This window comes from Poromitra crassiceps, assembly GCF_964638095.1.
Source record: "Poromitra crassiceps genome assembly, chromosome: 21".
Taxonomy (NCBI): Eukaryota; Metazoa; Chordata; class Actinopteri; order Beryciformes; family Melamphaidae; genus Poromitra; species Poromitra crassiceps.
This window is the reverse complement of record NC_139638.1, coordinates 14,479,502-14,506,032: the sequence shown is the minus strand read 5'-3', so window position 1 is coordinate 14,506,032 and position 26,531 is coordinate 14,479,502. Positions and strand designations below refer to the sequence as shown.

The 26,531-nt window shown below is 43.6% G+C and overlaps 2 protein-coding genes across 4 annotated transcripts in view; both read left to right on the top strand.

The window, feature by feature from the left end:
• rpl37 (ribosomal protein L37) overlaps positions 1–4,121 on the top strand; it is a 4,881-nt gene extending 760 nt beyond the window's left edge. Inside the window, exons 2-4 of the mRNA XM_083657444.1 lie at positions 76–211; positions 1,535–1,619; positions 3,988–4,121. Of these exons, the coding sequence (XP_083513570.1) occupies positions 76–211; positions 1,535–1,619; positions 3,988–4,057 (291 nt within the window). The 3' untranslated portion in view covers positions 4,058–4,121. The remainder of the gene's footprint in view (positions 1–75; positions 212–1,534; positions 1,620–3,987) is intronic.
• Positions 4,122–6,724: 2,603 nt separating this feature from the next.
• On the top strand, positions 6,725–25,327 carry LOC310795596 (prostaglandin G/H synthase 1-like). 3 transcript variants are annotated; one of them, XM_083657665.1, is made up of 11 exons: positions 6,725–6,828; positions 6,942–7,028; positions 12,383–12,499; positions 14,345–14,485; positions 14,670–14,813; positions 15,619–15,800; positions 18,189–18,272; positions 18,542–18,788; positions 19,384–19,670; positions 21,731–21,878; positions 24,545–25,327. In XM_083657665.1, exons 1-11 carry the CDS (start codon positions 6,822–6,824, stop codon positions 24,901–24,903), a joined length of 1,803 nt encoding a protein of 600 aa, XP_083513791.1. In that variant the 5' UTR covers positions 6,725–6,821; the 3' UTR covers positions 24,904–25,327. The 3 variants fall into 3 exon arrangements, with proteins under 3 accessions (XP_083513791.1, XP_083513790.1, XP_083513792.1); XM_083657664.1 differs by having other exon boundaries at positions 6,942–7,037; XM_083657666.1 differs by lacking the exon at positions 14,670–14,813 and having other exon boundaries at positions 6,942–7,037.
• The last annotated feature ends 1,204 nt before the right edge of the window (positions 25,328–26,531 follow it).

Sequence of the window (26,531 nt, the reverse complement as noted above, 5' to 3'; positions counted from 1 at the left end):
TTGCACCCTAACTGTATTCATAGTTAGTGATGAGTTGCACCAATTGCCCCCTCACCTCTTGTCTCTGCATTTCAGACGAAGGGAACATCATCCTTTGGTAAGCGTCGTAACAAGACGCACACTCTGTGCCGTCGTTGCGGATCCAAGGCCTACCACCTGCAGAAGTCCAGCTGCGGGAAGTGTGGCTACCCTGAGAAGCGCAAGAGAAAGTGTAAGTCACCTAATATAGTGTTGTGTAGCCCCGACGTGACCCTACTACTGTACTTTGTGTATATATTATAATATATACACTTGTGCAGTAGTTAGGGTCACATAGCGTTCTCATAGGCAATAAGGGGAAAATGCTGTTCAAAACGCTCTCCTACCCGTCTCTGTGGAAAGACTGCTTTTAAACGGTTGTTTCACGCAGCAGCATCATTTTAACAGCCCCGGCTAAATTACTGGCTTCCGTAGGAGGACTATCATATCTTCGGATCTGCAATCGGACGTCAGAGACGGGTAGGAGAGCGTTTTGAACAGCCTTTCCCCCTTATTGCCTATGAGAACGCTATGTGACCCTAACTACTGCACAAACCCCTGCTTTTGCAATGTCACAATTGACTTTGTCTTGCTATGATTCAGTTGCATAGCAAATCCCCAGGAGTTGCATCCTTCACATTAGCAGAGCAAGATGCACTACACAGTGACGGCTAACTCTGGAGTCTTGTCAATGATGTTCTCAAATACAAATGTCTGAACAAATGATTTTCTGTGATTCTTACTTTGTTACTGAGACAAGACTTTGCACCCTAAGGGCCTGTGTCCACCTAGCGCCTTTTTCCGACTGTTAAACGCTGGGAGTGCGCTGATCCCAGCGCACAATATACAAGCAAGCAGTCTGAAACTAACGTTAGTTCAGTGCGGTAGTAGCTTGATAGCTGACAGCTAACATTATTAGCAAACAACACACATACAGTGATTTAGCTCAACACTCACCAGACATATCAAGTGTCTAGCCAATCTGCTCCCACAATTGAGCCTTTCTGTCTCTGTTGCGATAGTTTCTCCATGATTAAGTTGCCAGAAAAGCAGCACCCCGACACCAGCGTCTTTCTGAAAAGTTAAAATATTTTCAGCTGGGAGCCGGCGCACAAACGCCTGAGCGCTCTGGAAATAGACGCTGGGCGCAGCACACTTTCTCTAGACGTCCGTGTGCACCCGCATACGCTCTCCCCCCATTGGAAACAACTGAAAAAAGATGCTGGAGCTGATGAAGAGACGCTAGGTGGACACAGGCCCTAACTGTATTCATAGTTAGTGATGAGTTGCTCAAAGTAGTAGGATCATGTTGGGTCTAACCTATCAGAACATGTGTTGACCCTGAGATGAAAGGTCTAATGTGGCGAGATGCAGGAGCAGTGGTGTGTTTTGACTCCATTGATGTGCTACAGTCAAACTGCTGTCTGTAGGTTCTCTTTTGAGATGGTGGGTGTGAGTAAAGCAGTTGAAATGTCCTGACTGTTTTCATTCACACTATGTTGTTTTTGTTTTGTAGACAACTGGAGCGCCAAGGCCAAGAGGAGGAACACCACTGGCACCGGCCGTCTGAGGCACCTGAGGGTCGTCTACCGCAGGTTCAGGTGAGCCTTTGGACTAGATTTCCTAAACACTTATCAGAGTGGTGGTTCCTATTTGGAGACTGAATGCGAATAGAGAAGTGGCGACATGGGAGGTTTCACTGCAAGTCAGAAGTCAAATGTTTCTACTTATGGAGTTGGCTGCATCTTCTGCAGTGCAAGCTTGCTGCTGTCTGCTTCAGTTCTTTGTTACTTGATGGCAAGTTTGTCTGTGTTCAACTACAAAATTGTGTTCAGATGAAACGCACATGTGAGTTGGATTAGTGTTCTGTTCATGTCAGACTAGAAGATGAACTGAGTAGTAGCTAATGGAACTGAATACACCCACCACTACTCTTGACTGCATACTAAGTTGTGTCGTCAGCTCAGCAGCGTGGCACTCTAAACTGTCCGTGCAGCTACCAAACACAGTGAGTTCGCCTCGCTGGGAACGATATTCGGTAACGTCATCCCTAATGTGAACCGGTCCGTGATCCCACGATGTGAACGGTTAATGCTGCTTACCAGTGATGTTGAAATAAAATGTCTGAACAAATGAGATTACTGTGATATCAGTCTTTTCACTGAGGTAAGCTGCATTATCTGTAGCATGACACTGGTCTGGGACACTGCTGTTTTGGATTAGTTGAAGTGGGGTTCGGGCTCCTTGAGGGCCTTCCTGGGCCCCGACAAATTAAGAATTCTTAAATTTGGCTATAATTTAAATTCTTGCAAATAGTCTTAATTGGGGATATACATGTATTGTAATCACTAGGGTTGTGCAATGTCAACCAAATGGCCATCGCGATGGTTCCACAGTGAAACATCGCGATGGACGATGGCATCATCGGAGGGGTGGGCGGATCAATTAATGATTTATTAAGTCGTTACGGTGCCATTTGACTGGGCCGCCATACCTGCCAACACTCCCGATTTATAGCGAGTCTCCCGATTTTTAACCCTTTCTCCCGCTGTGCTCCCGATTCCTAATTTCTCCCGCTAATCTCCTGATTTGTAAGCTATGTGTCGTGGTACCTGGCAACCCAACCCAGAGGCAGTGACAAGTGAGGCACGGTGTGTAACTGCATCACTGCACTCGCTCAAGCTCTCCAGGCGGAGGACCGCAGTAAAAAAAAAATTACCGCAGTCACACACTTCCCAAGAAGAAGAGATGCGCGGCCAAATTTCAGTGCAAGACCTTGCCGTTTTTAACCGCTAGCCACATTAGCAAATGCCATGCGTTTTGCAAGCTATGCATTTTGCAAGCTATGTCGGGCTGTCGTTTTGCAAGCTATGTAGCCAGTATGTCGGAAAATGACGTTAACAAACACGCTAAACATTGATGCCAAACACAAACGAGCCGTGGAAGCACAGAGGGGAACTTCTACCATATTCCCCTGACGCTCTCAATGTTTGCACTTGATAATTTTTGTGATGTAAATTTTAGATGCTCACTTTTGATCACATCTTTTGTACGTGTACGGTATGTTTTATTTTATTTGATCATTACCGATAATTATTTTACTGCGAGTTATGAGTTTAACACTGGAAAAAGGGGGGTGGGGTTACATTGAGGAGAAGCCATTCACCGGCACCCCAGAAAATCACCCTCTTTTTCACAGTCCAATGTTGGCAGGTGTGTGCGCCTCACGTTCACAACAGGACAGCTGAGCTCTACATGTCATGAGACCAGCGGGCTCAGATAGGCTACTACAGCACAGAGCCAGGTGACTGAAGCAGTAGGCTATATTGAAAGGTCCAAAACAAATAACTTTACAGATCCTCACCAACAACGTGCATGTTGAATTTAACTAGCTGGCAGAAAACGAGCAGAATTAGAGGCTGAAACGTTCGATTCATGTGTGCCCAGTTTTGAACCTAACATGACGTTATGGAGAGATAGAAACACAGCAGCAGCAGTCTGTGTAATGTCTATGAAATGTATGTAGTCTTATGTAACAGAGTGACTTCATGGAAACAGGCGAGTTGAATTCACAGTTAAAGACTTGTAACATTTCCCACATTGGGCTGAAAACAGGAAAGAACGTGAAGGTTCTTCTTTGTCTTGTCATTTTCACAACAACACAACCGAGTCCGACTTCTGCTTATCCTCCTCTCTGCTCTACCAGTGGCTCTGAACGGGCGGGGGGCAGGGTACGCTTGTTTAATGCCACCTGCGCGCCTCAGGGGAAATGGAGTTTGCCTTTTTTATGATTAAATCTGCAGGATTTTAATTCGAACAGATAATTAATCACGATGGTCCGATGTAGAAGGCTCAGAGGTCGATGGGGGTCGGCCCATCGTCCACAAACTTTTAAATTGTAAGAATAAAAGTTGGAGCTGCCACTTTCCTCCTGCTAACACATGTTTCCTGTCCCTTTTGATTCTCCAGGAATGGTTTCCGTGAGGGTACTACCCCCAAGCCCAGACGTGCTGCAGTGGCCGCCTCCAGCTCATCTTAAGAAACACACGTTTGGTTCAATCTTAAGAGAGACTTTTGGTTAAATAAATGTGATGTTAAAGTTAGTTTCTCTCCTGTCTGTTTTTGAAGCATTGTTGTCTGGCCAAAACTGGTCGGATGTGTTTATACAGCAGAAGTTCTGGCACACTATAAACAGCCTCTGTGGTCATCTTCCATGATGACCTCATGTACATCTGACCTTTAATTTCCACTCAAGGTGTTTTGCCATTTGTCATTAAAGCTTCGTGCAGGAACTCGTAATGTCATTGAATCTAATGTACCCTCCTTGGTCAACCTTGCTGCCTGGTATGCAAAACAAGTTTTAAATGAGAAAAGATGTATTTTTATAGAAAGAGTGACTGGATCTAGCCCATAGGCTTGCAGTGGTGTGGTCAAACTTTATTTTCAGGTGGTGTAGGTCACTAGGATCGATACTACTTTATACATGGTATGGTACACAGTGTGAATAAGCAGTTGGGCTTCAGACTCATTACCCAATTAGAAGTCTTAGCCCAGTCTTTGGAAAGCACGACAGACTAGATGAAACTGCAGACTACAAAAAGCCTTTTTACTTTGCTTAATGTCAATAGTCCAAATCTGATGTTCCTACTTGAATCTTCAGAAATCGGGAGAGTTGAAGACGGTCTTGCAGTGATCAGCTATTCTGAGGCTGATATTGGCAGAGTAGTAACATTGACATTTCACTGAGGAAACTTGGAAACAGTGAATGTTTCCAAGTGTTTAGCGTACACTGTACGCTATTGTATATTTTCAGACCATGCAGCGTTAAGAGGCTAGCTCTGTTTTTGTGGAAGGGTGCGCTGCAGGACCCAGTGAAGATTAGCTCATCAATACTAAGTGTCAAAAGATAACTGACTTCAGCTAAAAACCTTTAATTGGATACAAAAGGCTTTGGTATATCATACTAGGGCATAACTATTATTGAGCCCTATCAAGGTTTTCAGTCACCAGTCTTTGCTACTGAATGACTCCAAAGCAGTTTCTCCTTGACCTGCTGTATACTTTTTACCACTGAGGTTAGAGGAACCTGCGTGAAGGGTTTAACAGCTGTTTCTCAACATGTTACTTGGTGTTAGGCCAGGTTTTCCTCTGGGACGCCAAAATACCACAACGGCTCTCGCTTGTGGTGGAAAAGTCTCTTCATGGGAAAAATATTTTCTTTTAACGTTATCCCACATTTTATTTTCTTAAAATATTGGCTAACTGTAGCACAACTGTACTTGATGTGAATGCAAATTCTCCTTTAGTTAACTTTTTTTTCCCAGTCCTACTTCTAGCAAATCTGTTTCCTGCCTTGTTGATATTGTGGCTATGGAAACAGTTTTAATGTGAGTGCCATGTGAACCTTCTACAGTTTTCAGAAGTATAAAAGTTTGTAGTTTGTCCTTTTTTCATATTTGTTGTTGCATCAGCAGTTACATATTGATTTTGACTTGTCATCCATCCATTTTTTGGCTCCAGTTTTGGTCATACTTATATATTTCTGTGGAAAATCTTGTCTTACTTGGATAGGCTATATCACGGATGAAAACTCAAATTGTAAATATTGACCCAACGCTATGTTTTATGGAGAGAAACTGCTTCCTTATCTGGAACCAGTTTTTAAAGAGTATCTTCAATCATTCAACCAACGGTACCTCACAATTTGATCATCAGACCATAAACAATTTGTTTTAGAGTGTCTTCATTACAGGACATGTCTCAGACAGTCCATTCTCCTGATTGATGCCTTGAGTGCTCATTCATGCTCTTCTTCTGAGTAATACATTGTCTGTTTCCACCTCCTCTTTGCACTTTCTACGGGGAACAGTTACACCAGAGGATGCTTTTCCCTTTTACGTTTGGTTTCATTTGATTAATAATTATGAACAAGTAGATAGGCTGAAAGCCATTTCACAAGGGGGAAAAAAACCCAATGAATTGATATGGTAGCCTGTGTGTTTTGAAACCATCTCGTGAGCGCCTGGGTGGTCCTGGCTGAGCCCCAGGTTGAGAAGTAGCGGCTGGATGGAGGGAGGGGGAGCTGGGATGAGCTGGATGTTGTTGCTGCCGTGAGACTTTGCTTAAACATGAAATGACAAGACGAGCAAACAAACAGCTTCATTAAACTATGATGCAATCCAGGGATTCCCAGTGCTGGACTGGAAAGTCACACATCTGTACAAGTGCTGTATTTAAGTACACTTTTTCAGCTAACCTAGGCTACTTGTACTTTACTTGAGTATTTTCCGCTTCCAAACCATTACAATTCAAAGGGAAATATTGTACAGCTTTAGTTTAAATACTTTTCACATGAAGATTTGACATAATATTTCATATTTAATATTTTTCAATATATCTATAACCGTTGTTTACGTTCTCTTTTTTATGTACTTTGTGTGGAACAAGTCCTACAGTATAAAAATAAAGTATGTATTATTATTGTTATTACTATTATTAAACCGATACATGTAGCCAGCTGTTAATCCACACACACACACACACACACACACACACACACACACACACACACACACACACACACACACACACACACACACACACACACACCCACAAAACACACACGCCTCCCCCATTGCCATGCCAACAGGGGGCGGTAACGAGTTGAAGATACTCTAATGACTAGGCGTCTCATTTTCTCCCGAGACGTCTCTCTCATCTCGCACAGGTAGAGACCGGAGGAACTGACCGCGCCGCTTCACAACTTAGGTGGAATGATTTCCCCCTGAACGGAGACTGCTGTAATGAGAGGTAAGTCTATCTGTGACTGTATTTAGTAGTATTAGTAGCAGGCTATTTTACTAGAGTTTGTTGCTGTGATTGTATGTGTGTAAATTCACCATGTGTTCCTGTGTTGAATGAAGCCTCTGTCCTGGGATCAGTCTGTGTGCTGTTCTTGCTGCTGCGGGAGCCTGCGTGCCGGTGTGATGAGGTGCCCTCCAGCACAGCAGGTACAGCAGGTAGGCAGCGACTCAAAATACAAGTGCGTTTAAATGTTGGGCAATGTCAGGTATGGCTCAGTACACCATGAATCACAGTTTCTCGGGTCATTGTTGGATGAGGTGCTGTGTAGCCTAGTGGTTCTCAAAGTGGGGTTCGGAGGTGGTGGTTCCAGGGGGTCCCCACCAAAAAGGGGAACCCTTTACAATAAGGGTAGGCTACATTAATTAATGCTTATAGTTCATGCTTAATAAGCATGAATTAACAGGGTTAGTAAAGCTTAAGCATGAACCCTAATTCATGTTAACTAATCTGTCACACTTTTGGGTGCATTAATTGAGGGTTGGTTAATGCTTAATAAGCATGAATTAAAACCCTGAATTAACAGGGCTAGTTTTCAACTTTACAATAAAAGGGTCACAAAGAGCATTAATAAATGGTTACAGTTAAGTAATGCTTATTCGGCACTCTTATGCACATATGAAGTGTTACTTAAGGGTTACATGTTTTCAACTTCACAGGGCTTTTCACACTGCATCCTGAAAAATGGGGGATAACCTTGCTCCAGAGCAGGGCCAGCTAGCCGGGGTTAGCCCACTTTGGAGTAGTGTGAAAGCTTTCTTAGCCCTGGGCTAACAGCTCTCTTAGCCCTGGGCTAACAGCTCTCTTAGCCCTGGGCTAGCAGCTCTCTTAGCCCTGGGCTAACAGCTATCTTAGCCCTGGGCTAGCAGCTCTCTTAGCCCTGGGCTAACAGCTCTCTTAGCCCTGGGCTAGCAGCTCTCTTAGCCCTGGGCTAGCAGCTCTCTTAGCCCTGGGCTAGCAGCTCCCTTAGCCCTGGGCTAACAGCTCTCTTAGCCCTGGGCTAGCAGCTCTCTTAGCCCTGGGCTAACACCTCTCTTAGCCCTGGGCTAGCAGCTCTCTTAGCCCTGGGCTAGCAGCTCTCTTAGCCCTGGGCTAACACCTATCTTAGCCCTGGGCTAGCAGCTCTCTTAGCCCTGGGCTAGCAGCTCTCTTAGCCCTGGGCTAACACCTCTCTTAGCCCTGGGCTAACAGCTCTCTTAGCCCTGGGCTAGCAGCTCTCTTAGCCCTGGGCTAGCAGCTCTCTTAGCCCTGGGCTAACACCTCTCTTAGCCCTGGGCTAACAGCTCTCTTAGCCCTGGGCTAGCAGCTATCTTAGCCCTGGGCTAACTAGCAGCTCTCTTAGCCCTGGGCTAACTAGCAGCTCTCTTAGCCCTGGGCTAACTAGCAGCTCTCTTAGCCCTGGGCTAGCAGCTCTCTTAGACCTGGGCTAACAGCTCTCTTAGCCCTGGGCTAGCAGCTCTCTTAGCCCTGGGCTAACAGCTCTCTTAGCCCTGGGCTAACAGCTCTCTTAGCCCTGGGCTAACAGCTCTCTTAGCCCCGGGCTAAGAGACTGACTTAACCCTGGCTAAAGTGTGTGAAAAGCCCTAATAAGGGTAACAGAGAGCATTAATAAATGCTTAGTTATAGTTAAGTAATGCTTATTCAGCTTAGTTATAGTTAAGTAATGCTTATTCAGCTTAGTTATAGTTAAGTAATGCTTATTCAGCACTCTTATTATTTTGTATGTTTATAGAATATGTTCAATAATTAGGGCCACATGAAGGAACCAGCAAACCTCCATTTCATGTTGAAACGGACGCGGAAAAGGAAAGCGGAAGTGACGGAAAAGCCACCGTCACTTCCTTTTCCGCGTCCGTTTCGGCTATTCACTAATAACGTTATAACGCAAAAACACACCGCATAGAAGACGTCAACTCGTCTTACAACAACAGTGGAACATTACTGGAAAGTCGCGGTGCAAGTTGCTATTCAGACTGTAAACAGTGGAGCACAGACACGGAAAAGGAAGTGACGGTGGCAGGAGAGGCGCGCTGTACAGGAAGCTGGGAAAAACGATAGGGCTGTCCCAGAGTCTGGGTTCCCAGATTGAGCATTAACCAACCCTTAATTAATGCACCCTTATTGAAAAGTGTTACACGTTAGTTAACGATAATTAAGGGTTAATTAATGCTTACTAAGCTTTACTAGGCCTGTTAATTAAGGGCAAATGAATGCTCATTAAGCATGAACTAAGCATTAATTAGCCCTTAATTAATGTACCCCTTATTGTAAGGGTTCTCTGTTCTAATTTGTTTCAGTTTCGGGGGGTCCTTGGTGAAAAAGTGTGTGTGTGTTTGTGTGTGTGTGTGTGTGTGTGTGTGTGTGTGTGTGTGCGTGTGTGTGTGTGTGCGTGCGTGCGCGCGTGTGCGTGCTCACGAATGTCCATGTATGTGCGTGTCTTTTGTTTCAGTGGGCGAGCCTACTCTTGTGTCTGTTGTTGTGTTAAAGTGAAGGTTTCCCCTCATTACGGGGTTAAATCATCCTGGAAGTGTGAGAACACTGTCCTGCTGCCTGTAATAACACAGCTCCATCAGGCACGCTGCAAAAAAAAACATGCAACTTAACGAGTCATTTAGTCTGGTATGTCTTGAGTCTTGAGTCTTGAGATTTTTATTAAAAAAGGGGGGAAAATACAATTTATGTGGCATAATTCCACTTCTTCTCAATCCATATCAACCTGTTTCAAGAATGTTCTTCATCCACATGACATCTTGACATCTTGATGAAATGCCTTAGGCTTATCTTGTCGAAGGCATTTTCCTCCAGTATAGTATCAAGATGCCGTATACAAGATGTTTAAATAGCATTCACAAAACAGGGGAAACTGCATCGGAAACACATTAAATTAGGCGAAATAACTTGCTGATGTGTGTGTTTTTTGCAGTGCAGACTTTTCCTGCCTCCTGCACCGTGAAACAGAGCTAGTCTGGCAAACAAGACTATTTCCTGCATGACCTCTGGGCACAGTAATCTCATCGGCCCCATAGACCCCATCCCCTCCCCTCCCCTCCCCTCCTCTCTCCTCCCCTCCCCCCCCATCCCCCCCCATCCCCTCCCACCCATCCCGTATAGACCAGAGGTTCTCAAATGTTTTTCAGCCAAGGACCCCTTACAAGATAGAAAATATACCGGGGACCCCCTCATTCTGATTTGTGATTTTGGGCTAAGCTTAATTGTTTCCACGGTAACGTGCTTGACTTTTATTTTGATAGGTTTGTTATTAGAATGTAATCCATGAACCATTTTAGATTTAAAGCATAAACTATTTTCGTTGAACTATGAAGATTTTGCAACAATTTTTTTTTTTTTTTTTTTACATTACATTTGTACATTACGTCATTTAGCAGACACTTTTGTTTTGTCCAAAGCGACTTACAATATCACAATTTGTCAACAGTACAGAAAACCACTATGCAACACAATCAATGACAGCCAAGATATTTTGATAGACTAGCACCATGTAGGAAGTAGTTTGAGAAGGAATAATTAGCATGTAGCATTTTATTAAAAAAAAAAAAAAAAAAATTTTTTAACTTGAAAACTTTTCGCGGACCCCCTGGCAAAGTGCCACGGACCCCTGGGGGTCCGCGGACCCCCATTTGAGAACCACTGGTATAGACCGTTATGCCATCCTGCTCTCATGCCAGCATGATCAGCTCCACAGATGATTGAGCAGGAATGTCTTGATGTCTTTAAACCCGCATTTTTCTGAACGTTTTGGTCTGAGTGAAATGTTAAGCGATCTCTCCCGTTTCTAAATATATCTGAACCGTTTGGTTTGAACAAGTACAACTATTTTTATAAGCATTTTACAAAATGTCTATGGGACAATAAATGGCGGGTGAAAATCTCTGGTACAGTGCTGAAGCAGGAAGTAGCATTCCACTTTGGCTCTCTATGGAGACGGTTTTTCGCGCACTGCTGGACCCCTTCAGGGGTAAAAAAAAAGAGAGAAAAAGATCTATTCTGTTTGATCTGTGGTAGCTACTCTACTCTGAGGTGTCTCATGTGTATTTTTCTAATGTGGGGGCTTTGACCTGTTCCGCTAAATCACATTTCGTTGTATTGACCTAAGCCAGTAGTGCAGCACAAAGGAGAAACATGAGCAGAGAGAGGGAGAGAATGGGGGCAGTGCACACAGGGCAAAGGCATGTCTTTGCATGTGTGTGGCTCTGTGTGTAAACGCTTGTCCTCATGGAAACCTTACCTGTAATAATCCCCAGTCGTAGCTGGATCATCATTCCGTGTCTCGCGTGCTACATCCTGATAACACAAGTCAACACAGTTCTCATAAGGTGCACATCTGGAACGCCTGCCCTGCACCCCCACGCCTTTCAACACTTTTGCAACATTATGAACTCACAAACTCACCATCGCTTACGCTGGAGGAATGTCTGGCACAAACAACCTAATCTCCCTTCGTAAATCGAGAGAGGATATAATTCACCCTTAAACTAACACGTGAACTCTGCTTGTCCTGGTTGTATCTAGTCAGTACATCAGTTTGACAGCTCTCTCACGTCCCCGTTTACACCTGGTTTTTAATTGTGACCTGTATCCAGATAAGTTCTCTGGATGTTCTCTGGATAAGGAAGAAATGCATGCTAATGCAATGTGTAAATGCATCTTAATCAGTATGTGATCAGATCTGCCTGACCATATCTGGAGGTAGTCTGGCTCACATTGTGTTCAGATCTCTCTCACCTCATTTACACCTGGTCTTTAAATGCGACCATGATCCAGATCACTTATCCGGATACAGGTCGCATTTAAAAACCAGGTATCACTCTCTCTCTCTATCTGGCCCGCCTCACTTTCATTTTCCCTGTCAGTCTCTCTCTCTCTCTCTCTCTCTCTCTCTCTCTCTCTCTCTCTCTCTCTCTCTCTGTCTCTCTCTCTGTGTGTGTGTGTGTGTGTGTGTGTGTGTGTCTCTCTCTCTCTGTGTCTCTCTCTCTCTCTCTCTCTCTCTCTCTCTCTCTCTGTCTCTCTGTCTCTCTCTCTCTGTCTCTGTCTTTCTCTCTCTCTCTGTCTCTCTGTCTCTCTCTCTCTGTCTCTCTCTGTCTCTCTCTCTCTCTCTCTCTCTGTCTCTCTCTCGTTTGCTATCTCTCATGTTAGAACAAAGGCGTGTTTATGTGCTGGACTTGGCGCCCGGAGCCTTTCTAGACTGGCACGTACACTCAAGCTTGTTGAAACTGCAGCCGAGTGTGAACAATGTGAAACTATCACACAGATTACAAAACTATTCATGTCTCCTTCTTGATGTGTATGCCTGCAAGTTTAAAATGCAGCATCCAGATTCTTCTTCTGGTCTGGGGCCTAAATGATTGTCCAGGAAATAAGGTTATTTTGGTCATAGTTGTTTGTCAAGTTAATTTCTTTTTGAATTGCTTATATACAGAGTTGATATGATCTTTGCTTGGTGTATGTGTCTCTTTGACGTGTGCTGTTGATGTTGTTTCCACAGTGAACCCATGCTGTCATTACCCCTGTCAGCACTGGGGTGTGTGTGTGAGATATGGAGCAGACACGTACCAGTGTGACTGCACTCGCACCGGCTACCACGGAGACAACTGCACCATCCGTGAGTCCACTTGTCTTTATGGGATCAGTTCTCATATCCTATTTTAATATTTGAACATGTTTGAGGAATGTGAAGCATCTCTGCTATTTCATTTGGCGTCAGACTGAAAGGGGTAAAAGCTGGTAAGGTGGAATCAGGAAATGAGTACGACATCGCTTGGCTCACTAAGTTGGCGTTCTCGTCTAGACCCAAATATTTGTGGGATTGAAAGGTCTGGAAAATAATAGGCTGCCAGGAAAGTGGAAGTTGGACAGTGTTGCCTGGTCTTTCCACTGTGATGGACTTTTCATCTTCTCACAAGTCACCATCAAACCAAACGGTTTGGTTTGTCCTTAGCTGTGAAGCAACTGGCTTCCAGTTATACGCAGTTGCATCACATCTCACTGAGCATAACAATAATAATCAAGGACCACCAATGTGACTAGTGAGCAGTGCATTAGAAAATTATTTACTAACAGTTTAATAGTAACATTATTATTATTATTAATAATAATAATATACTATAACATAACATAACATAATAATATGTAACATAATAATAGCATTTAATAGTAGTGTTATTATGAATAAAGGAACAGAAAGAAGAAAATAAAGAGAATAGGGAGGGAAACGACACTGCTCTTCTTCTTCTTCTTCTTCTTCTTCTTCCATACAAAGCTCACTTAGTTTACACAGAGTTGACCTCAATAGAGCATCCTTAAAGGGGCACTTCACCCAAAAATAATGCTGATTTATTTTGCACATGATCTCAAACATATCGTAACATAATTCATTGAGTTTGAAAGTTCAGTTGAGTTCAGCGACGTCATCCTCCAAAGGCTCATTAATACAACACAATGATGGAGTGTCTTCTGATATCATATGCAACATAGATCACATTGTTTTACGGTGAACGGCTCCTTTAAGGATGCCAAAGTTGATGAGGTGCAGAACTGGTCGAGCTCGCTGAGAGTTCTTCCGAGCAGCTTGTTAACAGATCACAATGACAGATATGTTTCAATGCTGTCAACTCTTACATCAATATCGATGATGCAGCGATCACTTTGTCTTTGTAAGACCCACATGCATGGGCGGAGTTAATGGGGGGGCCAGGCCCCCCCATTAGTAAAGGAAAAAAAAATGCTCACCATTGTAAATGTCCATCTCACTGTCTGGCTGAATATGATCATACAATTTATATCCACTTTGACAAGCATCACAGGTATCTCTTTGCTAAAGCTGTGACAGGGGGGCCTCTGACAGGGCCTTGCTGCAGCCGCCCCCTCCCTCTGGAATGCCCTCCCCAGTCACATCTGACAGCTCAAAACTCATTGTCTTTCATACTCATTATGTCATCTTTCCAAAACAAAGCCTTCAAAACCCACCTTTTCACTGTTGCTTTTGACCTATAATATGTCTCTCTCTCTCTCTCTCTCTCTCTCTTTATTAAAGTTGTTTTATCCTGTATTTGTAAAGTGTCTTTGAGCACGGTCAAAAGCAACAGTGAACAGTGAAGCGCTATATAATATACATTACATTACTAAACATACAATAATGAGTATTCATGTTCTGTAATTCTACTCATATTCTAATATTTCCTATATTTCCATTCTTATATAACCTACTTATTAAACAATAATTACAGAGAGACCATGATGATGCCAGCCTTAAAATGAGATATTACTCTAAATCTGGCTTCAAACGGGCAACATTTCAAATGTAAAATGGCCAAGCATCTGACTCCTGCAGAAGTGGCCCCCCCAAAGCTAAAAGTCCAACTCCGCCTATGCCGACATGTCACATTTCCCAGCTGCAAAGTTTCAATACGGCGATATGATGTTTTTGTCACGTGTCGTCCAACCACAGCCGAGTTTTGGTCCAAAGTGAAGGAGCTCTTGAAGCCCCACCCAAATGTGATCCACTACATCCTGACCCATTTCCACTGGCTGTGGGACATCATCAACTGCACCTTCCTGCGGGATGTCCTGATGCGGATCGTTCTGACAGGTTCTGACACCACTCATTTGAAGTTATCTTGGTTCTGACAGGTTCTGACACCACTCATTTGAAGTTATCTTGGTTCTGACAGGTTCTGACACCACTCATTTGAAGTTATCTTGATGCAATTCTTACTGCTTCTTCACTCTCTCATAGTTATCCTCTATTTGGATGTTATTTTGTGTACGTACAGCCAGATCAAACTTAGTGCCCAGCCCTCCCACCTACAACTCCAAGTATGGCTACCTTAGCTGGGAATCCTACTCTAATGTGAGCTACTACACTCGTATCCTGCCCCCGGTGCCGGAGGATTGCCCCACCCCTATGGGTGTCAAAGGTTAGGCAATCATTACTCTGTCATTAACATATAGAACCTTCTTTGTGCCTGATCATTGCAATATACGGTAATATATTATGATAATACTGTGATAGTCTTGATATTACAATGCATCATGAGTCACAAATGTAAAACATGAATAATATTAAAGGGACAGGATCGTATTATTTGACGTGGGGTTGTATGAGGTACTACATCAATAGTCAGTGTATTGCATACAGTAGATTGCGGTTGGTGCGCGCGCAGTTTGGAGAAGTACTAGAGAGCAGCCGTGGCACAAGAGCAGCTCTGAACGGTGCCAGGAGCAAAATGTATTCTAGCCACCTAAAAGGAGGTCCACCTAAACAAATCAATATCTGTTTAAGTCTATGCTATTATTAACATTTTCAGCGCTTACCTTGTTGTGAAAACTTAGCTTTGGCGCTACAGCTTCTCAACCGTCGCACTTCCGTATTCCTACGCATGCCGCACACAGTATCACTCCGCGACAGCACGTCTTTTCTCCAAGAAGACAGCGATCTGTGGAGTGATACCGTGCGCGGCATGCGGAAGTGCTACGGTCGAGAAGATGTAGTGCCAAAAGGAAGGGCTGTTTGACGGCAAGGTCAATTTAAATCTGTCACTGTGTTGACATCAATGCAGGCTGGTGACCTTGAGGAGTTCAGCTGTACAATGTGCTGTGTTCACTGTATCAGTCATGTTTAGACAGATGCACTGTTGGTATTATGACAGGAGGTGTGGTGTAGACTAGAGTATCTGTGTTTGTGTTTGTGCTCTGTGTGTGACGCTGTGAGTCTCTGCCCAGGCAAGACTGTGCTGCCCGACCCTGAGCTGCTGGTGGAGAGGCTGCTGCTGAGGAGGACCTTCAGGCCCGACCCGCAGGGCAGCAACCTCATGTTCGCCTTCTTCGCACAGCACTTCACCCACCAGTTCTTCAAGACCTACAACCGCATGGGGCTGGGCTTCACCAAGGCTCTGGGACATGGGGTTAGTTTGTTTCTTTAAGCTGTGCCTGACTCTTTAACCCATTGATACCTGATGGAGCATTTGCGTGTATATCCCTCATTTGTGTGTGTATCCCTTTAAGACAGCGAATCGTGTGACGCGGTTCGCTGTCTTAAAGGGATACACACACAAATGCTGCATCAGGTATCAATGGGTTAAGGTGCTGGTGGCTGCAGGAGGCAACTTGAGATGGGATCACACCAGGCGCGATGCCCACAACATAAAATGAATGTGGCCCAGGGACGTAATGTGATCACACACACACACGCACGCACGCACGCACGCACGCACGCACGCACGCACGCACGCACGCACGCACGCACGCACGCACGCACGCACGCACGCACGCACACACACACACACACACACACACACACACACACGTGCACAAAGTGAAAACAATACCAGCGTTGCTGTTGTGGTTGGTAACATGTCAACCAATGATAAGTTTGCTGCACAAGGAAGGAGGCAGACTTATTTTTCTTTCAATATTGTTTTTTCATTATTTTCATCTTCAGCAGGCAAAATTTGCACAGAATAAATATGTCGGTCGTATCACCTTTATTTATTTGATTATTGATTCATATTTTATTACTTTGACTGTAACATTATTTGTTCTCGTACGTTTAAGCAAAAAAGAGGGGAAATGGAAAAATCATAATAGCCTGTAGTTCTCAAACACACGAGATGGTGTCAGTCTTGCAGCATCTAGTTTATTACATCTAGTATTATTAACCTATACTCATCTAGCATTATTAACCTATACTCATCTAGCATTATTAACCTATACTCATCTAGCATTATTAACCTATACTCAGTTTATTACATCTAGCATTATTAACCTATACTTTATTACATCTAGTATTATTAACCTATACTCAGGGATGGTTTATTACATCTAGCATTATTAACCTATACTCAGGGATGGGCAGCTTTGATGATAGAGAGGGCCACAAAAACATTCCTCGCTACCAGAGGGCCAGATTATGACCATGCACTTCCACCAGTAGCACTGGCGCCGGAACAAGGGGGACATGGGGACATTTTGTCCCCCTTAAAATTTGGTCCCCCTAAAAAAAAAAATTTTTTTTTTTTTTTTTTTTTTAAATCTGAGGGGGCAACTGCCCCTGACGCTTAGAGCCCACTTTACACTGTTTACACAGCCTGTGATGCTTGTTAAAGCCGTGCTCGTTGTGGGATTATTACACCTGAGACAGACAGAACCAGGGATCAAGTTACAGAGAGCCCACTTTACACTGTTTACACAGCCTGTGACACTTGTTAAAGCCGTGATCATTGTGGGATTATTACACCTGAGAGACAGACAGACCTGGACTCTGTACTGCACTCACTGTCATTGGCTGCTGCTATAATCGTATACGGTTATTGTTATTTTATTTTTGTGTTGAGATGACAAGTTTTGCACTGTGTTTCAAAGTGATAATAATAATAATAATAATAATAATAATAATAAGTTCAGTGTTTCTGCCTGTGTTGCTGTCTGTTGTAGTGTAATTATAAAATGACCTAAAGGGAGAGCAGGTCACCAAGTGAGTGAGAAAAGGAAAAATACTGAATAATTACATCACTACAGTATAATCCTAATGTTAATTTAAAATGAGATATTCATCTAAATATGGCTAAAAATCATCCAAACGTCCATAGAAACGTCAATTTTTCGTCGGCGCCCTCATGGGCGCCGATAAAACGGCGCCCCTTTGGGCGCCAAAAAATTTTTTTTTTGAAAAAAAATATATATAAAAAAAAAAAAAAAAAAAAAAAAAAAATTGTGTCCCCCTTATTGCAAACTCGTTCCGGCGCCACTGACCAGTAGCCTACTGTAACACCATCACTCCCAATTATAGCTACTCATTTGATGAAAAGCAAATTTTATTATACCAACATTTATATTTTTCATATTCAAATTGAGTAATTCTTCCATTCAGATGACACCAGAAACTTTGCTCTACCTTTAAAACAGCTCGCTACAGCAATTTGATGGGGTACATCACCCAAATGTGTGATATTAATCAGATTAGTAATGTTGCATGTGCAATGTGCATCCTGGATATAATTTGCTATCACAATACTGTAGTTTGTTACAATAGCATTAGCTCAAATGCTAACGTTAAACAGTATGTAGATGGACAATCCTAGCGCCATGTTGTACAGTAAAATAAAAACACAGATTTTGGTGGTCTAACCTAACCTAACTAAAAACGTCCGCCTTGTAAAAAAAAAAAAAAAAGACCCAGGGGCCACACTGAGTGACGTCAGGGGCCGCCAGGTGCCCACCCCTGCTCTAGCCATAGCCCCATTGATTTGTTCTGATCATCTCACTTCTTCCTGTATCTCTGTCTCGACGTGCAGGTGGACGCAGGACACATTTACGGAGACAACCTGGCTCGTCAGCTCCACCTGAGGCTTCACAAAGACGGCAAACTCAAGCATCAGGTGACAGAACAAAGGGGAGCCGTCAACCGTATTAGACTATATTTCATTCATCAGGCAGGTATATTAGCCAAAGGTGTCAAACAATAGCAGGATTGAACACGCTTCTTAACATGAATATGTTGCAGAAAGGAGACAGTATGGACAGATAATGTGGAAAAGGTTGGGAAAAGACATTGACGTTGATTTTGCATCTGACAATTGATATATATATATATATATATATATATATATATATATAGATGTCTTTCTCTAACCATCTCTCCCATCAGTTAATAGACGGAGAGATGTACCCTCCCACTGTAGTGGACGCCCCCATCAAGATGCACTACCCCGCTGGGGTCCCTCCTGAAGGTCAGCTGGCTATCGGTCAGGAGGTGTTTGGCCTCCTGCCTGGTTTGGGGATGTACGCCACCCTGTGGCTGCGGGAACATAACCGTGTGTGTGACCTCCTGAAGGCAGAACATCCCACCTGGGATGATGAGCAGCTCTTCCAGACCTCACGTCTTATCATCATTGGTGAGCCGGCCAGCGTTTTATTAAGAGTGCCAAAGTCACGCCCTCTTCCGGGTTCAGCGTGGGGCCTAAGTGATTTCATTCCCCATTCATTTTCCCATAGACGTGAATTAAAATTCTTATAAAAAAGAGTTTTACTTGGACAAACCAAGCGATTCAGCTCTATTCAGAATCAAGAACGTTTCTCTTCGCCAAAAAAAATTGGTCTGAATTGGTGAGAATTTTACAAAAAAAATTTTTTTTTACAAATAATGAATGGAATGGAATGGAAAAATGAGTGGGGAATTCACTTCCTTGGGCCCCATGGGAAATCTCACGAGACTCGCGAGACTTTGGCACCAATTTGTTTATGTTAATATGAATTGATTTAGTGCAGATGTATTCTGCCTTATTTATTTAAGTAAGTAAGTAAGCACACTTGGCATGCAGACAAATATTTTATTTGAGCTGGCAAAGGTGAACAGAGCCAAGTTGAGTTTGAAACTGCTCACCCATCACATATTAAGCAATAAGTCTGTATACAGTTTACCTTGGCTCTTGGCAGACCTCACTCTTCCAATCTGCTCTCTCTCTTTGTCCCTCTGTGTGCTTTCCTCAGGTGAGACCATACGTATCGTGATAGAAGAGTACGTGCAGCAGCTGAGTGGATACTACCTGCAGTTAAAGTTTGACCCCGCCCTGCTGTTTAACTCGCACTTCCAGTACGGGAACCGCATCGCTCTGGAGTTCAGCCATCTTTACCACTGGCATCCTCTGATGCCCGACAGCTTCTTCATTGATGGAGATGAAGTCTCCTACCCTCAGTTCCTCTTCAACACTTCTGTGCTGACACACTATGGTGTGGAGAAGCTGGTGGACGCCTTCTCACGACAAGTTGCTGGCCAGGTAACCATGGCAACAGAAATATTACACACACATGATGCTGAAGCTCAATAACGCAATCTCAGATATTAGAACTATAAAGTTAAAAACCAGTGTAAAAGAGGTCAAAGTGCCCAGTGCAATATGCAATTAAAACCAATATAAAAAAAAGTTAAAAAGTGTCGGGTGCAAATATGCAAATAGGGGTCTTAGGATGGATCAGCTATTTAGCAGCCTGGTAGCATGTGGGAGGAAGCTGTTTATAACAGTCTACTGTTCTCTGGCACCTCCTGCCAGATGGCAGAGGTTCAAAGAGCTTGTGAGGGGGGGGTGCCTGACAATGTTCAGTGGAGTGCCTCTGGAGGCAACATCTCCGCTAGAGGTCCTCAACAGAGGGTAGCGAGACTCCAACGACCCTCTCAGCTCCCCTGACTACCCTCTGCAGGGCTTCTGTGTCACTTTGATTGCAGCTGGAGTACCAAGTGGAGATGCAGTTTGTCATGTCGACACACTCTCGCCTGTGCCTCTGTAGAACGTTGTGAGGATGTTAGATGTTCCTTTTAGGTTCCTCAGAAAGTGCAGTCTCCTGGGCCCGTTTGACAAGCCTGCTGGTGTTCATTGACCATGCAGGGGAGTGTGTCAGAGATCTGCACTCCGAGGAACTGGATGCTCCCCACTCACTCCACTGTCAAGCCACTGATGCTGAGGGGTGTGTGCTTAGACTGTGACCTTCAGAAGTCAATCAAAATTTTGTCTTTTCGACTAGATGGTTGTCAGTAGACCAGCCCACTAGGTGTTTGACCTCCTCCCTCCCTGTATGATGTTACATCATTTCCTGAGATGAGCTCCACGACTGTGGTATCATCAGCAAATGTGATGATGTGGTTTCTCCTGAATCTGGCTGCACACAGTCATGTGTTGGCAGTATCAACAGACATGTGCTGAGAGCACACAGCCTCAGGGGGATCCAGTGCTCAGCGTGATGGAGTCTGAGGTTCTGTTGCCAACACAAACTGACTGAGGCCTCTCAGTCAGGAGCTCCAGAATCCAACTTCTGATGGAGGGGATTGATGCAGAGCAGAGAAAGTTTCTCCACTAGTTTCTGTGGGATGATTTTATTGAACACTGAACTGAAATCAACGTACAGCATTCTGGTGTTTCAGCCATTATTGGTAGACTTCCTGGTTACCTCTGCAGTCCAAACGTACAATCTGCGTTCTAATGACGCGTTCCTTTTGACTGTCCCACGCCTCATCATCTGAGTTCGGAAAGATGGCATTTAGTTACTCTGCCCCCTGGTGCTGGAACCTCCTTCAGAAGGATGCCAAGCTAGATGCTGTCATTCCCATGGGCGATTTTAAAGGTTTGCTCCAATCAGTTAAATCTGAAAGTTGCACATGTTTCAATAATCAGTAGTTCTTCTGTTTCTTCTCCTGTTCTCTCTCCTGTTTTTCTAAGCGGGAGTGGAGTATCCCCCCCACACACACACACACTTCATTACCATGGGGGTCAGGTCAGGGCAATGGGACCGTAATCGTTCAGATTGGCTACAACTGATATCTTTGCTACTGGGATGATTGTGTTGGTGTTGAAACATCTGGGGACAATGACTTGACTCAGACAGATGTTACAAAGGTCTGTTAGAACATAAGCTAGCTCATCAGCACATTCCCTAAGCACATGTCCTGGGATGTTGTCAAGTCGTTTTATGTGGGTTGACCCTGGTGAAGGCCTTCCACGTGTCTGCTGTCTCAATAATTAGAGCATGCTGGTCAGATTTTATATGATACTATGCTTAGATATATACTATATTTACACAGTACTTAGATATTATACTATAACGCAGATATAAAGAAACAGATATACAGATACTTTAGATAGCAATATACCACACCTCCATGTCCTTAGAGCTGTTTAGAGAGGAAAAAGTGAATTCTTACAACTTGATTTCATTATTTTTAATTTATTATTTCTATGATCATGTAATGTCATGCAAAATAAAGGTAATTTCTGCAGCAATCTGGGAATCCATCAGTTTAAAATGTATATATGTTTCTGTAATCAGCATCATGTCTGCTCTACAGATCGGCGGTGGGCATAACATCAATGCTGTGGTGACCAGAGTGGCCGTGGGCGGTATAAAAGAGTCCCGGCAGCTTCGGGTTCAGCCGTTCAACGAATACAGGAAGCGCTTCAACCTGGTGCCATACACGTCTTTCACACAGTTCACAGGTAGAGAACATAGTTCTACATACAAGCATGGCATTTCAAACCTCAAACGATCTTATTTACGGCTTTAACAAGTGTGTGTGGGAACCGCTGAACACACATTCTTGCAATACTTGGCCCCAACTCCTGTTTCTCACTTTTTTTTTTAATAATGTTCTCCATAACCTTTCCAAGATGGCAATGGATGAGAAGATACTTGACTTGGACAACTAAGCCGTTTTCCCACATGCGTACCGGAAAATTACCTGTAAGTCAATATCGGACATTTCCCGGAATTTCCCTTCACACCTGGGCGCTCGCATGTGGGAATATAGCAGCGAAATTGCCTGTATGTTGGGGGGCAGGACGGCACAGCAGAGCGGGTGGGGAGTGACGTGTCGGCAAAACTCCGATGTTGAAATAAGTTTGCTTGTCACACAATAAATCACACTCGTTTGTCTTAAGAGGGCATGTAAGTTGTATCCTTCACATTCGCTAACCAGTCTTTGAACTGAAATCTTTGAAGAAGTTGGGATCCCTGTCTGAGAGAAATAGCCTGGCTGGTTCGATGTTTATCCGTTCACCTGCGTCGCGCTGAAGCACTTTTTACAGACTGGCTTCGTTTGATGTGTCCGGGCTTGCCTTCGCTGTCAGCAACGTAAGCAAAATACTTCCACATTTCGCTTCGTGCATTTGCTTTCTCAACAAGCGTTGGGCGGCTTGCAAGACTCTCAGAGCTGTCTGTGTCCCTGTCGGGCTGCTGACTGAAGGAGGAGGACTGAAGGACTGGCCAGAGAGCGAGCAGGCAGCAGAGAGGGGAGAGGGGGAAATCAGCACGCTCACACATGAAGCTGACATACCGCTCTTATTATCACAAGATCATTTCGCCAGTTTGCTTTAATGTGCGCGAATGATTAGATTATGCCCGCTGGAACATTAAGCAACGTGTGTACACCTCGCCCATGAGAAGGACCGGCAAATGACTTGACACGTTTCACACTTGTGTCCCTGATCGCGCATACCGCTCTTCTGACTGGCTCGAAACTGGTGAAATGTCCACGATGACGGGGTCGCGCTTATACCGGAAAACAACTTTCACACATGAAGGCATTATGCTGCCTTCCAGACACCTGGGACATGGGTGTTTCCCAGTGGAAAAGTCCCACCCCCCACCTTCAAAGCATTCCAGAGCACAAAGGCTAAATGCAACCAAGAAACATGGCGGACCGCAACAAACTTTTTTTTGTTTGGCAAATAGCAAGACAGCTTAACAACGAGCAGAGCACCCTCCTTACATATTTAAATGAAAATGAGGAGCAGCAATGACACATAATGTAACAGACTCTATTATACATTTTATTTAGGCACTTAATACTTTGGACTACATACTCCATGTTGCGGCCATTGTTGTGTGACGTCAGACAACTGGTTCCCAGCCTAGTGGGGGTCGATTTTTTTCTCCCAGTTTTCAAGTCGGAGCTCCCACTTTGAGTGCCGTTCCAGCGCACTTTTCCTAATAGGAGGCCAGAAAATCTGAATGTCCCAGTTGTCTGGAAGGCAGCATTAGACCACGTTCCGGTCATTTAGCGGTAAAAAGCGCATGTGGGAAAACGGCTCTAGATATGTTGTTTTCCTTCCATGCTGGCATGGTTTGACCAGTCCTCCTATTAGCCTTTTTCCCTTCCCACCCAATTCACCCATTTTGTGGCAGAAAGTAACACAGGTGCAAGCAGAACATTAACGAGGGCCCCCACTGGATCACCAAATGGATGGATGGATATCATTCATGTTCTGCTTGCACCTGTGTTACTTCCTGCCTTTTACACACAGAATGGCTGAATTGGGTGGGAAGTGAAAAAAGATGAATAGACTTAAACAGGTACTAAAAAGTTGTGTTGCGTTCAGGCTGCATTCAGGCCTCAACATGGCCACCACAACAAAAACATTGCAACCTATGAATAGATTCTACATTGGACCTCATGGGAAGTGTATATTTAAGCAATATAGCATGAGAGCCAGTGTGTTGTGGCAAATATATATATGCCACAACACACACAGCTCGAGTGCTATATTGCTTTTATAAAACGGTTTCCAAGTATGATAATATAATAATAATAATACTATAAGTCCGACTGGCATGGCATTCTGATAGAGTCAGTTGAAACACTACTGTAAGGCGGGACCTCTAGCAAGAAGATAGACGTGCGGGTGATTTGATTGGATCGTTCTGGAGACTGAAGTTGACATTGGCCAATCCTGGCGCTTGCTGAGAAGCTGAGAGCTTTCTGCAAAGCCCGACACCAACTAACGTTACGGGGTTAAATGCGGGGTTAACAGCCTTTTTTTTGCAAAGAAGACATTAGCCCGCGTCTATTCTTGTACAAAACATCATTTTCTGCGAAGTATTAGTAAAGTTATAAGCGAAGATCGATTCACAAGGATCTGACAGCTGTCTCCGCCATTTTGTTTTTTCTACATTGTCATTTGAGGTAACCAAAGCCTTTTAGTAAGAGAGTTGCCATGGCAACTCATAACCCATGGCCATGGGTTATGAGAGTGGGTTACGGTATTTATACAATGGCTGTGAACCAATCAGATTGCTTGATTTGAGAGAGCCGTTTTATAAATATATATATATATATAACTGGTTGGTAGGTTTTTGGTGCAATACTAACAGTTACCTTTTGCAGGCGAGGAGGAGATTGCCCGTGAGCTTGAGGAGTTCTACGGCGATATCGACGCTCTCGAATTCTACCCTGGCCTGCTCCTGGAGAATACACGGCCAGGGACCATATTCGGAGAGAGCATGGTGGAGATGGGTGCCCCGTTCTCCCTGAAGGGCCTCTTGGGAAACCCCATATGTTCTCCAGAGTACTGGAAGCCCAGCACATTTGGAGGCCAAGTCGGCTTTGACATAGTGAACTCTGCCACGTTAAAGAAGCTGGTCTGCCTCAACACCAGGACGTGCCCTTATGTGGCGTTCAGAATACCAGCAGAGGAACAGCCACAGAACGGGAGGGAGGAGAGTGGAGGAAATGATGAACTATGACCCTATCCAGACTCTAGATGATGGTAGAATAGACTGCTGCTAAATAGGACGATCTTCACTGAGGACTAGGGTTGCAAAGAGGTGGAACATTTCCGTAAACTTTACGGAAATTTCCCATGGAAAGTTAACCTTGGGAATTTTGGAAATTTAGAAAAAGAAAATTGCGTGTTCCCAATATTCAAACTTGGAAACTTTCCATGGGAATTAACAGGAATTATATATGATTTGATCTGTGATGGGGGAAATTGACATTTTTGTTGTTGTTCAATGAAAGAATCCATTAAAGATCTACTCACACATAGATTAAAGGAACACTCTGCCCATTTTCAACCAGCTTTGTATCATTAGAACATCAGTAGTATATCAGAAAACTGTAAACCGTTTTGAAGTCTGTCATTTTATTTGACAGTTATTGAGTGTTAAAGTGTGGACCAGTGACATCACTGGTCCACACTAACTCAAATGAATAACTCATTAACTCAAATCAACTCTCAATAACTGTCAAACTAGATGAATGATGAATAGTTTGACAGTTATTGAGAGTTGATTTGAGTTAATCAGTTATTAATTTGAGTTAGTGTGGACCAGTGATGTCACTGGTCCACACTTTAACACTCAATAACTGTCAAATTAAATGACAGACTTCAAAACAGTTTACAGTTGTCTGATATACTACTGATGTTCTAATGATACAAAGCTGGTTGAAAATGGGCGGAGTGTTCCTTTAAGTAAAAAATTACATTTTCTCATTTTTGATTAGAAATGTTTGCATGCATGTCTATATTTATGACAAGACAAAATGTTCATATTTATGTCTGTATATGACAAGGTGTATACAGTATAAATTACCACAAATTTCCAGTTTATTCCTGTTAAGTCCCATGGAAAGTTTCCAACTTTGAATATTCCAATAATTTTGCAACCCTATGAGGACACCAGCCTCCTGTGTGGAGGACACCTTTTGTATGGCCTAAATTAAACCAAAAATAACTTGGCCAATGAGGGGCGGATTGGGTTGCTTGTTTCAGACGCGTGTTGTTCAGTCACTAAACATTCAATGTCCAATGCATCAGGATATATTCGGATACCTCACCGGCAATCCATTTATTGTCATTAATCCACCATAACACAGAATAACAGCATAGTCCAATGTCACTATATGATGCTACCATTCATCAACCACAATGCTGCACACTTGAACGGTGGAACACAAAAGTAAACCGCAAGAACGAAGTAACAGGACACGGTTGAAAACGGTGTTGCTTCCCGAATCACGCACACCTGAATGCGATCCCCGACACACCTATAATTATAGAGCACTTTCCCCCCGACTCCACCTACCACGTATTGGCTCAATAAAGGGGCAGTACGCCAAATACAGATAATTCATATAAACACACACATATCAATGAGGGTTAAATTAACGTCAGATGATGAAGAGAAAATGGTGCGTTTTGGCTCCTACACCTTTTGTTCGAACAACACTGGAGAATCACAAGGACACACACTCATAAACACACACTCATAAACATATTATGATAAAATATGTGCCTGAAGACAGTAATAATAAGGATAGATTTAGCTTTTGGAGTTTTCTTTGTTCATGCCGTTTTTGTGTGTGTGTGTGT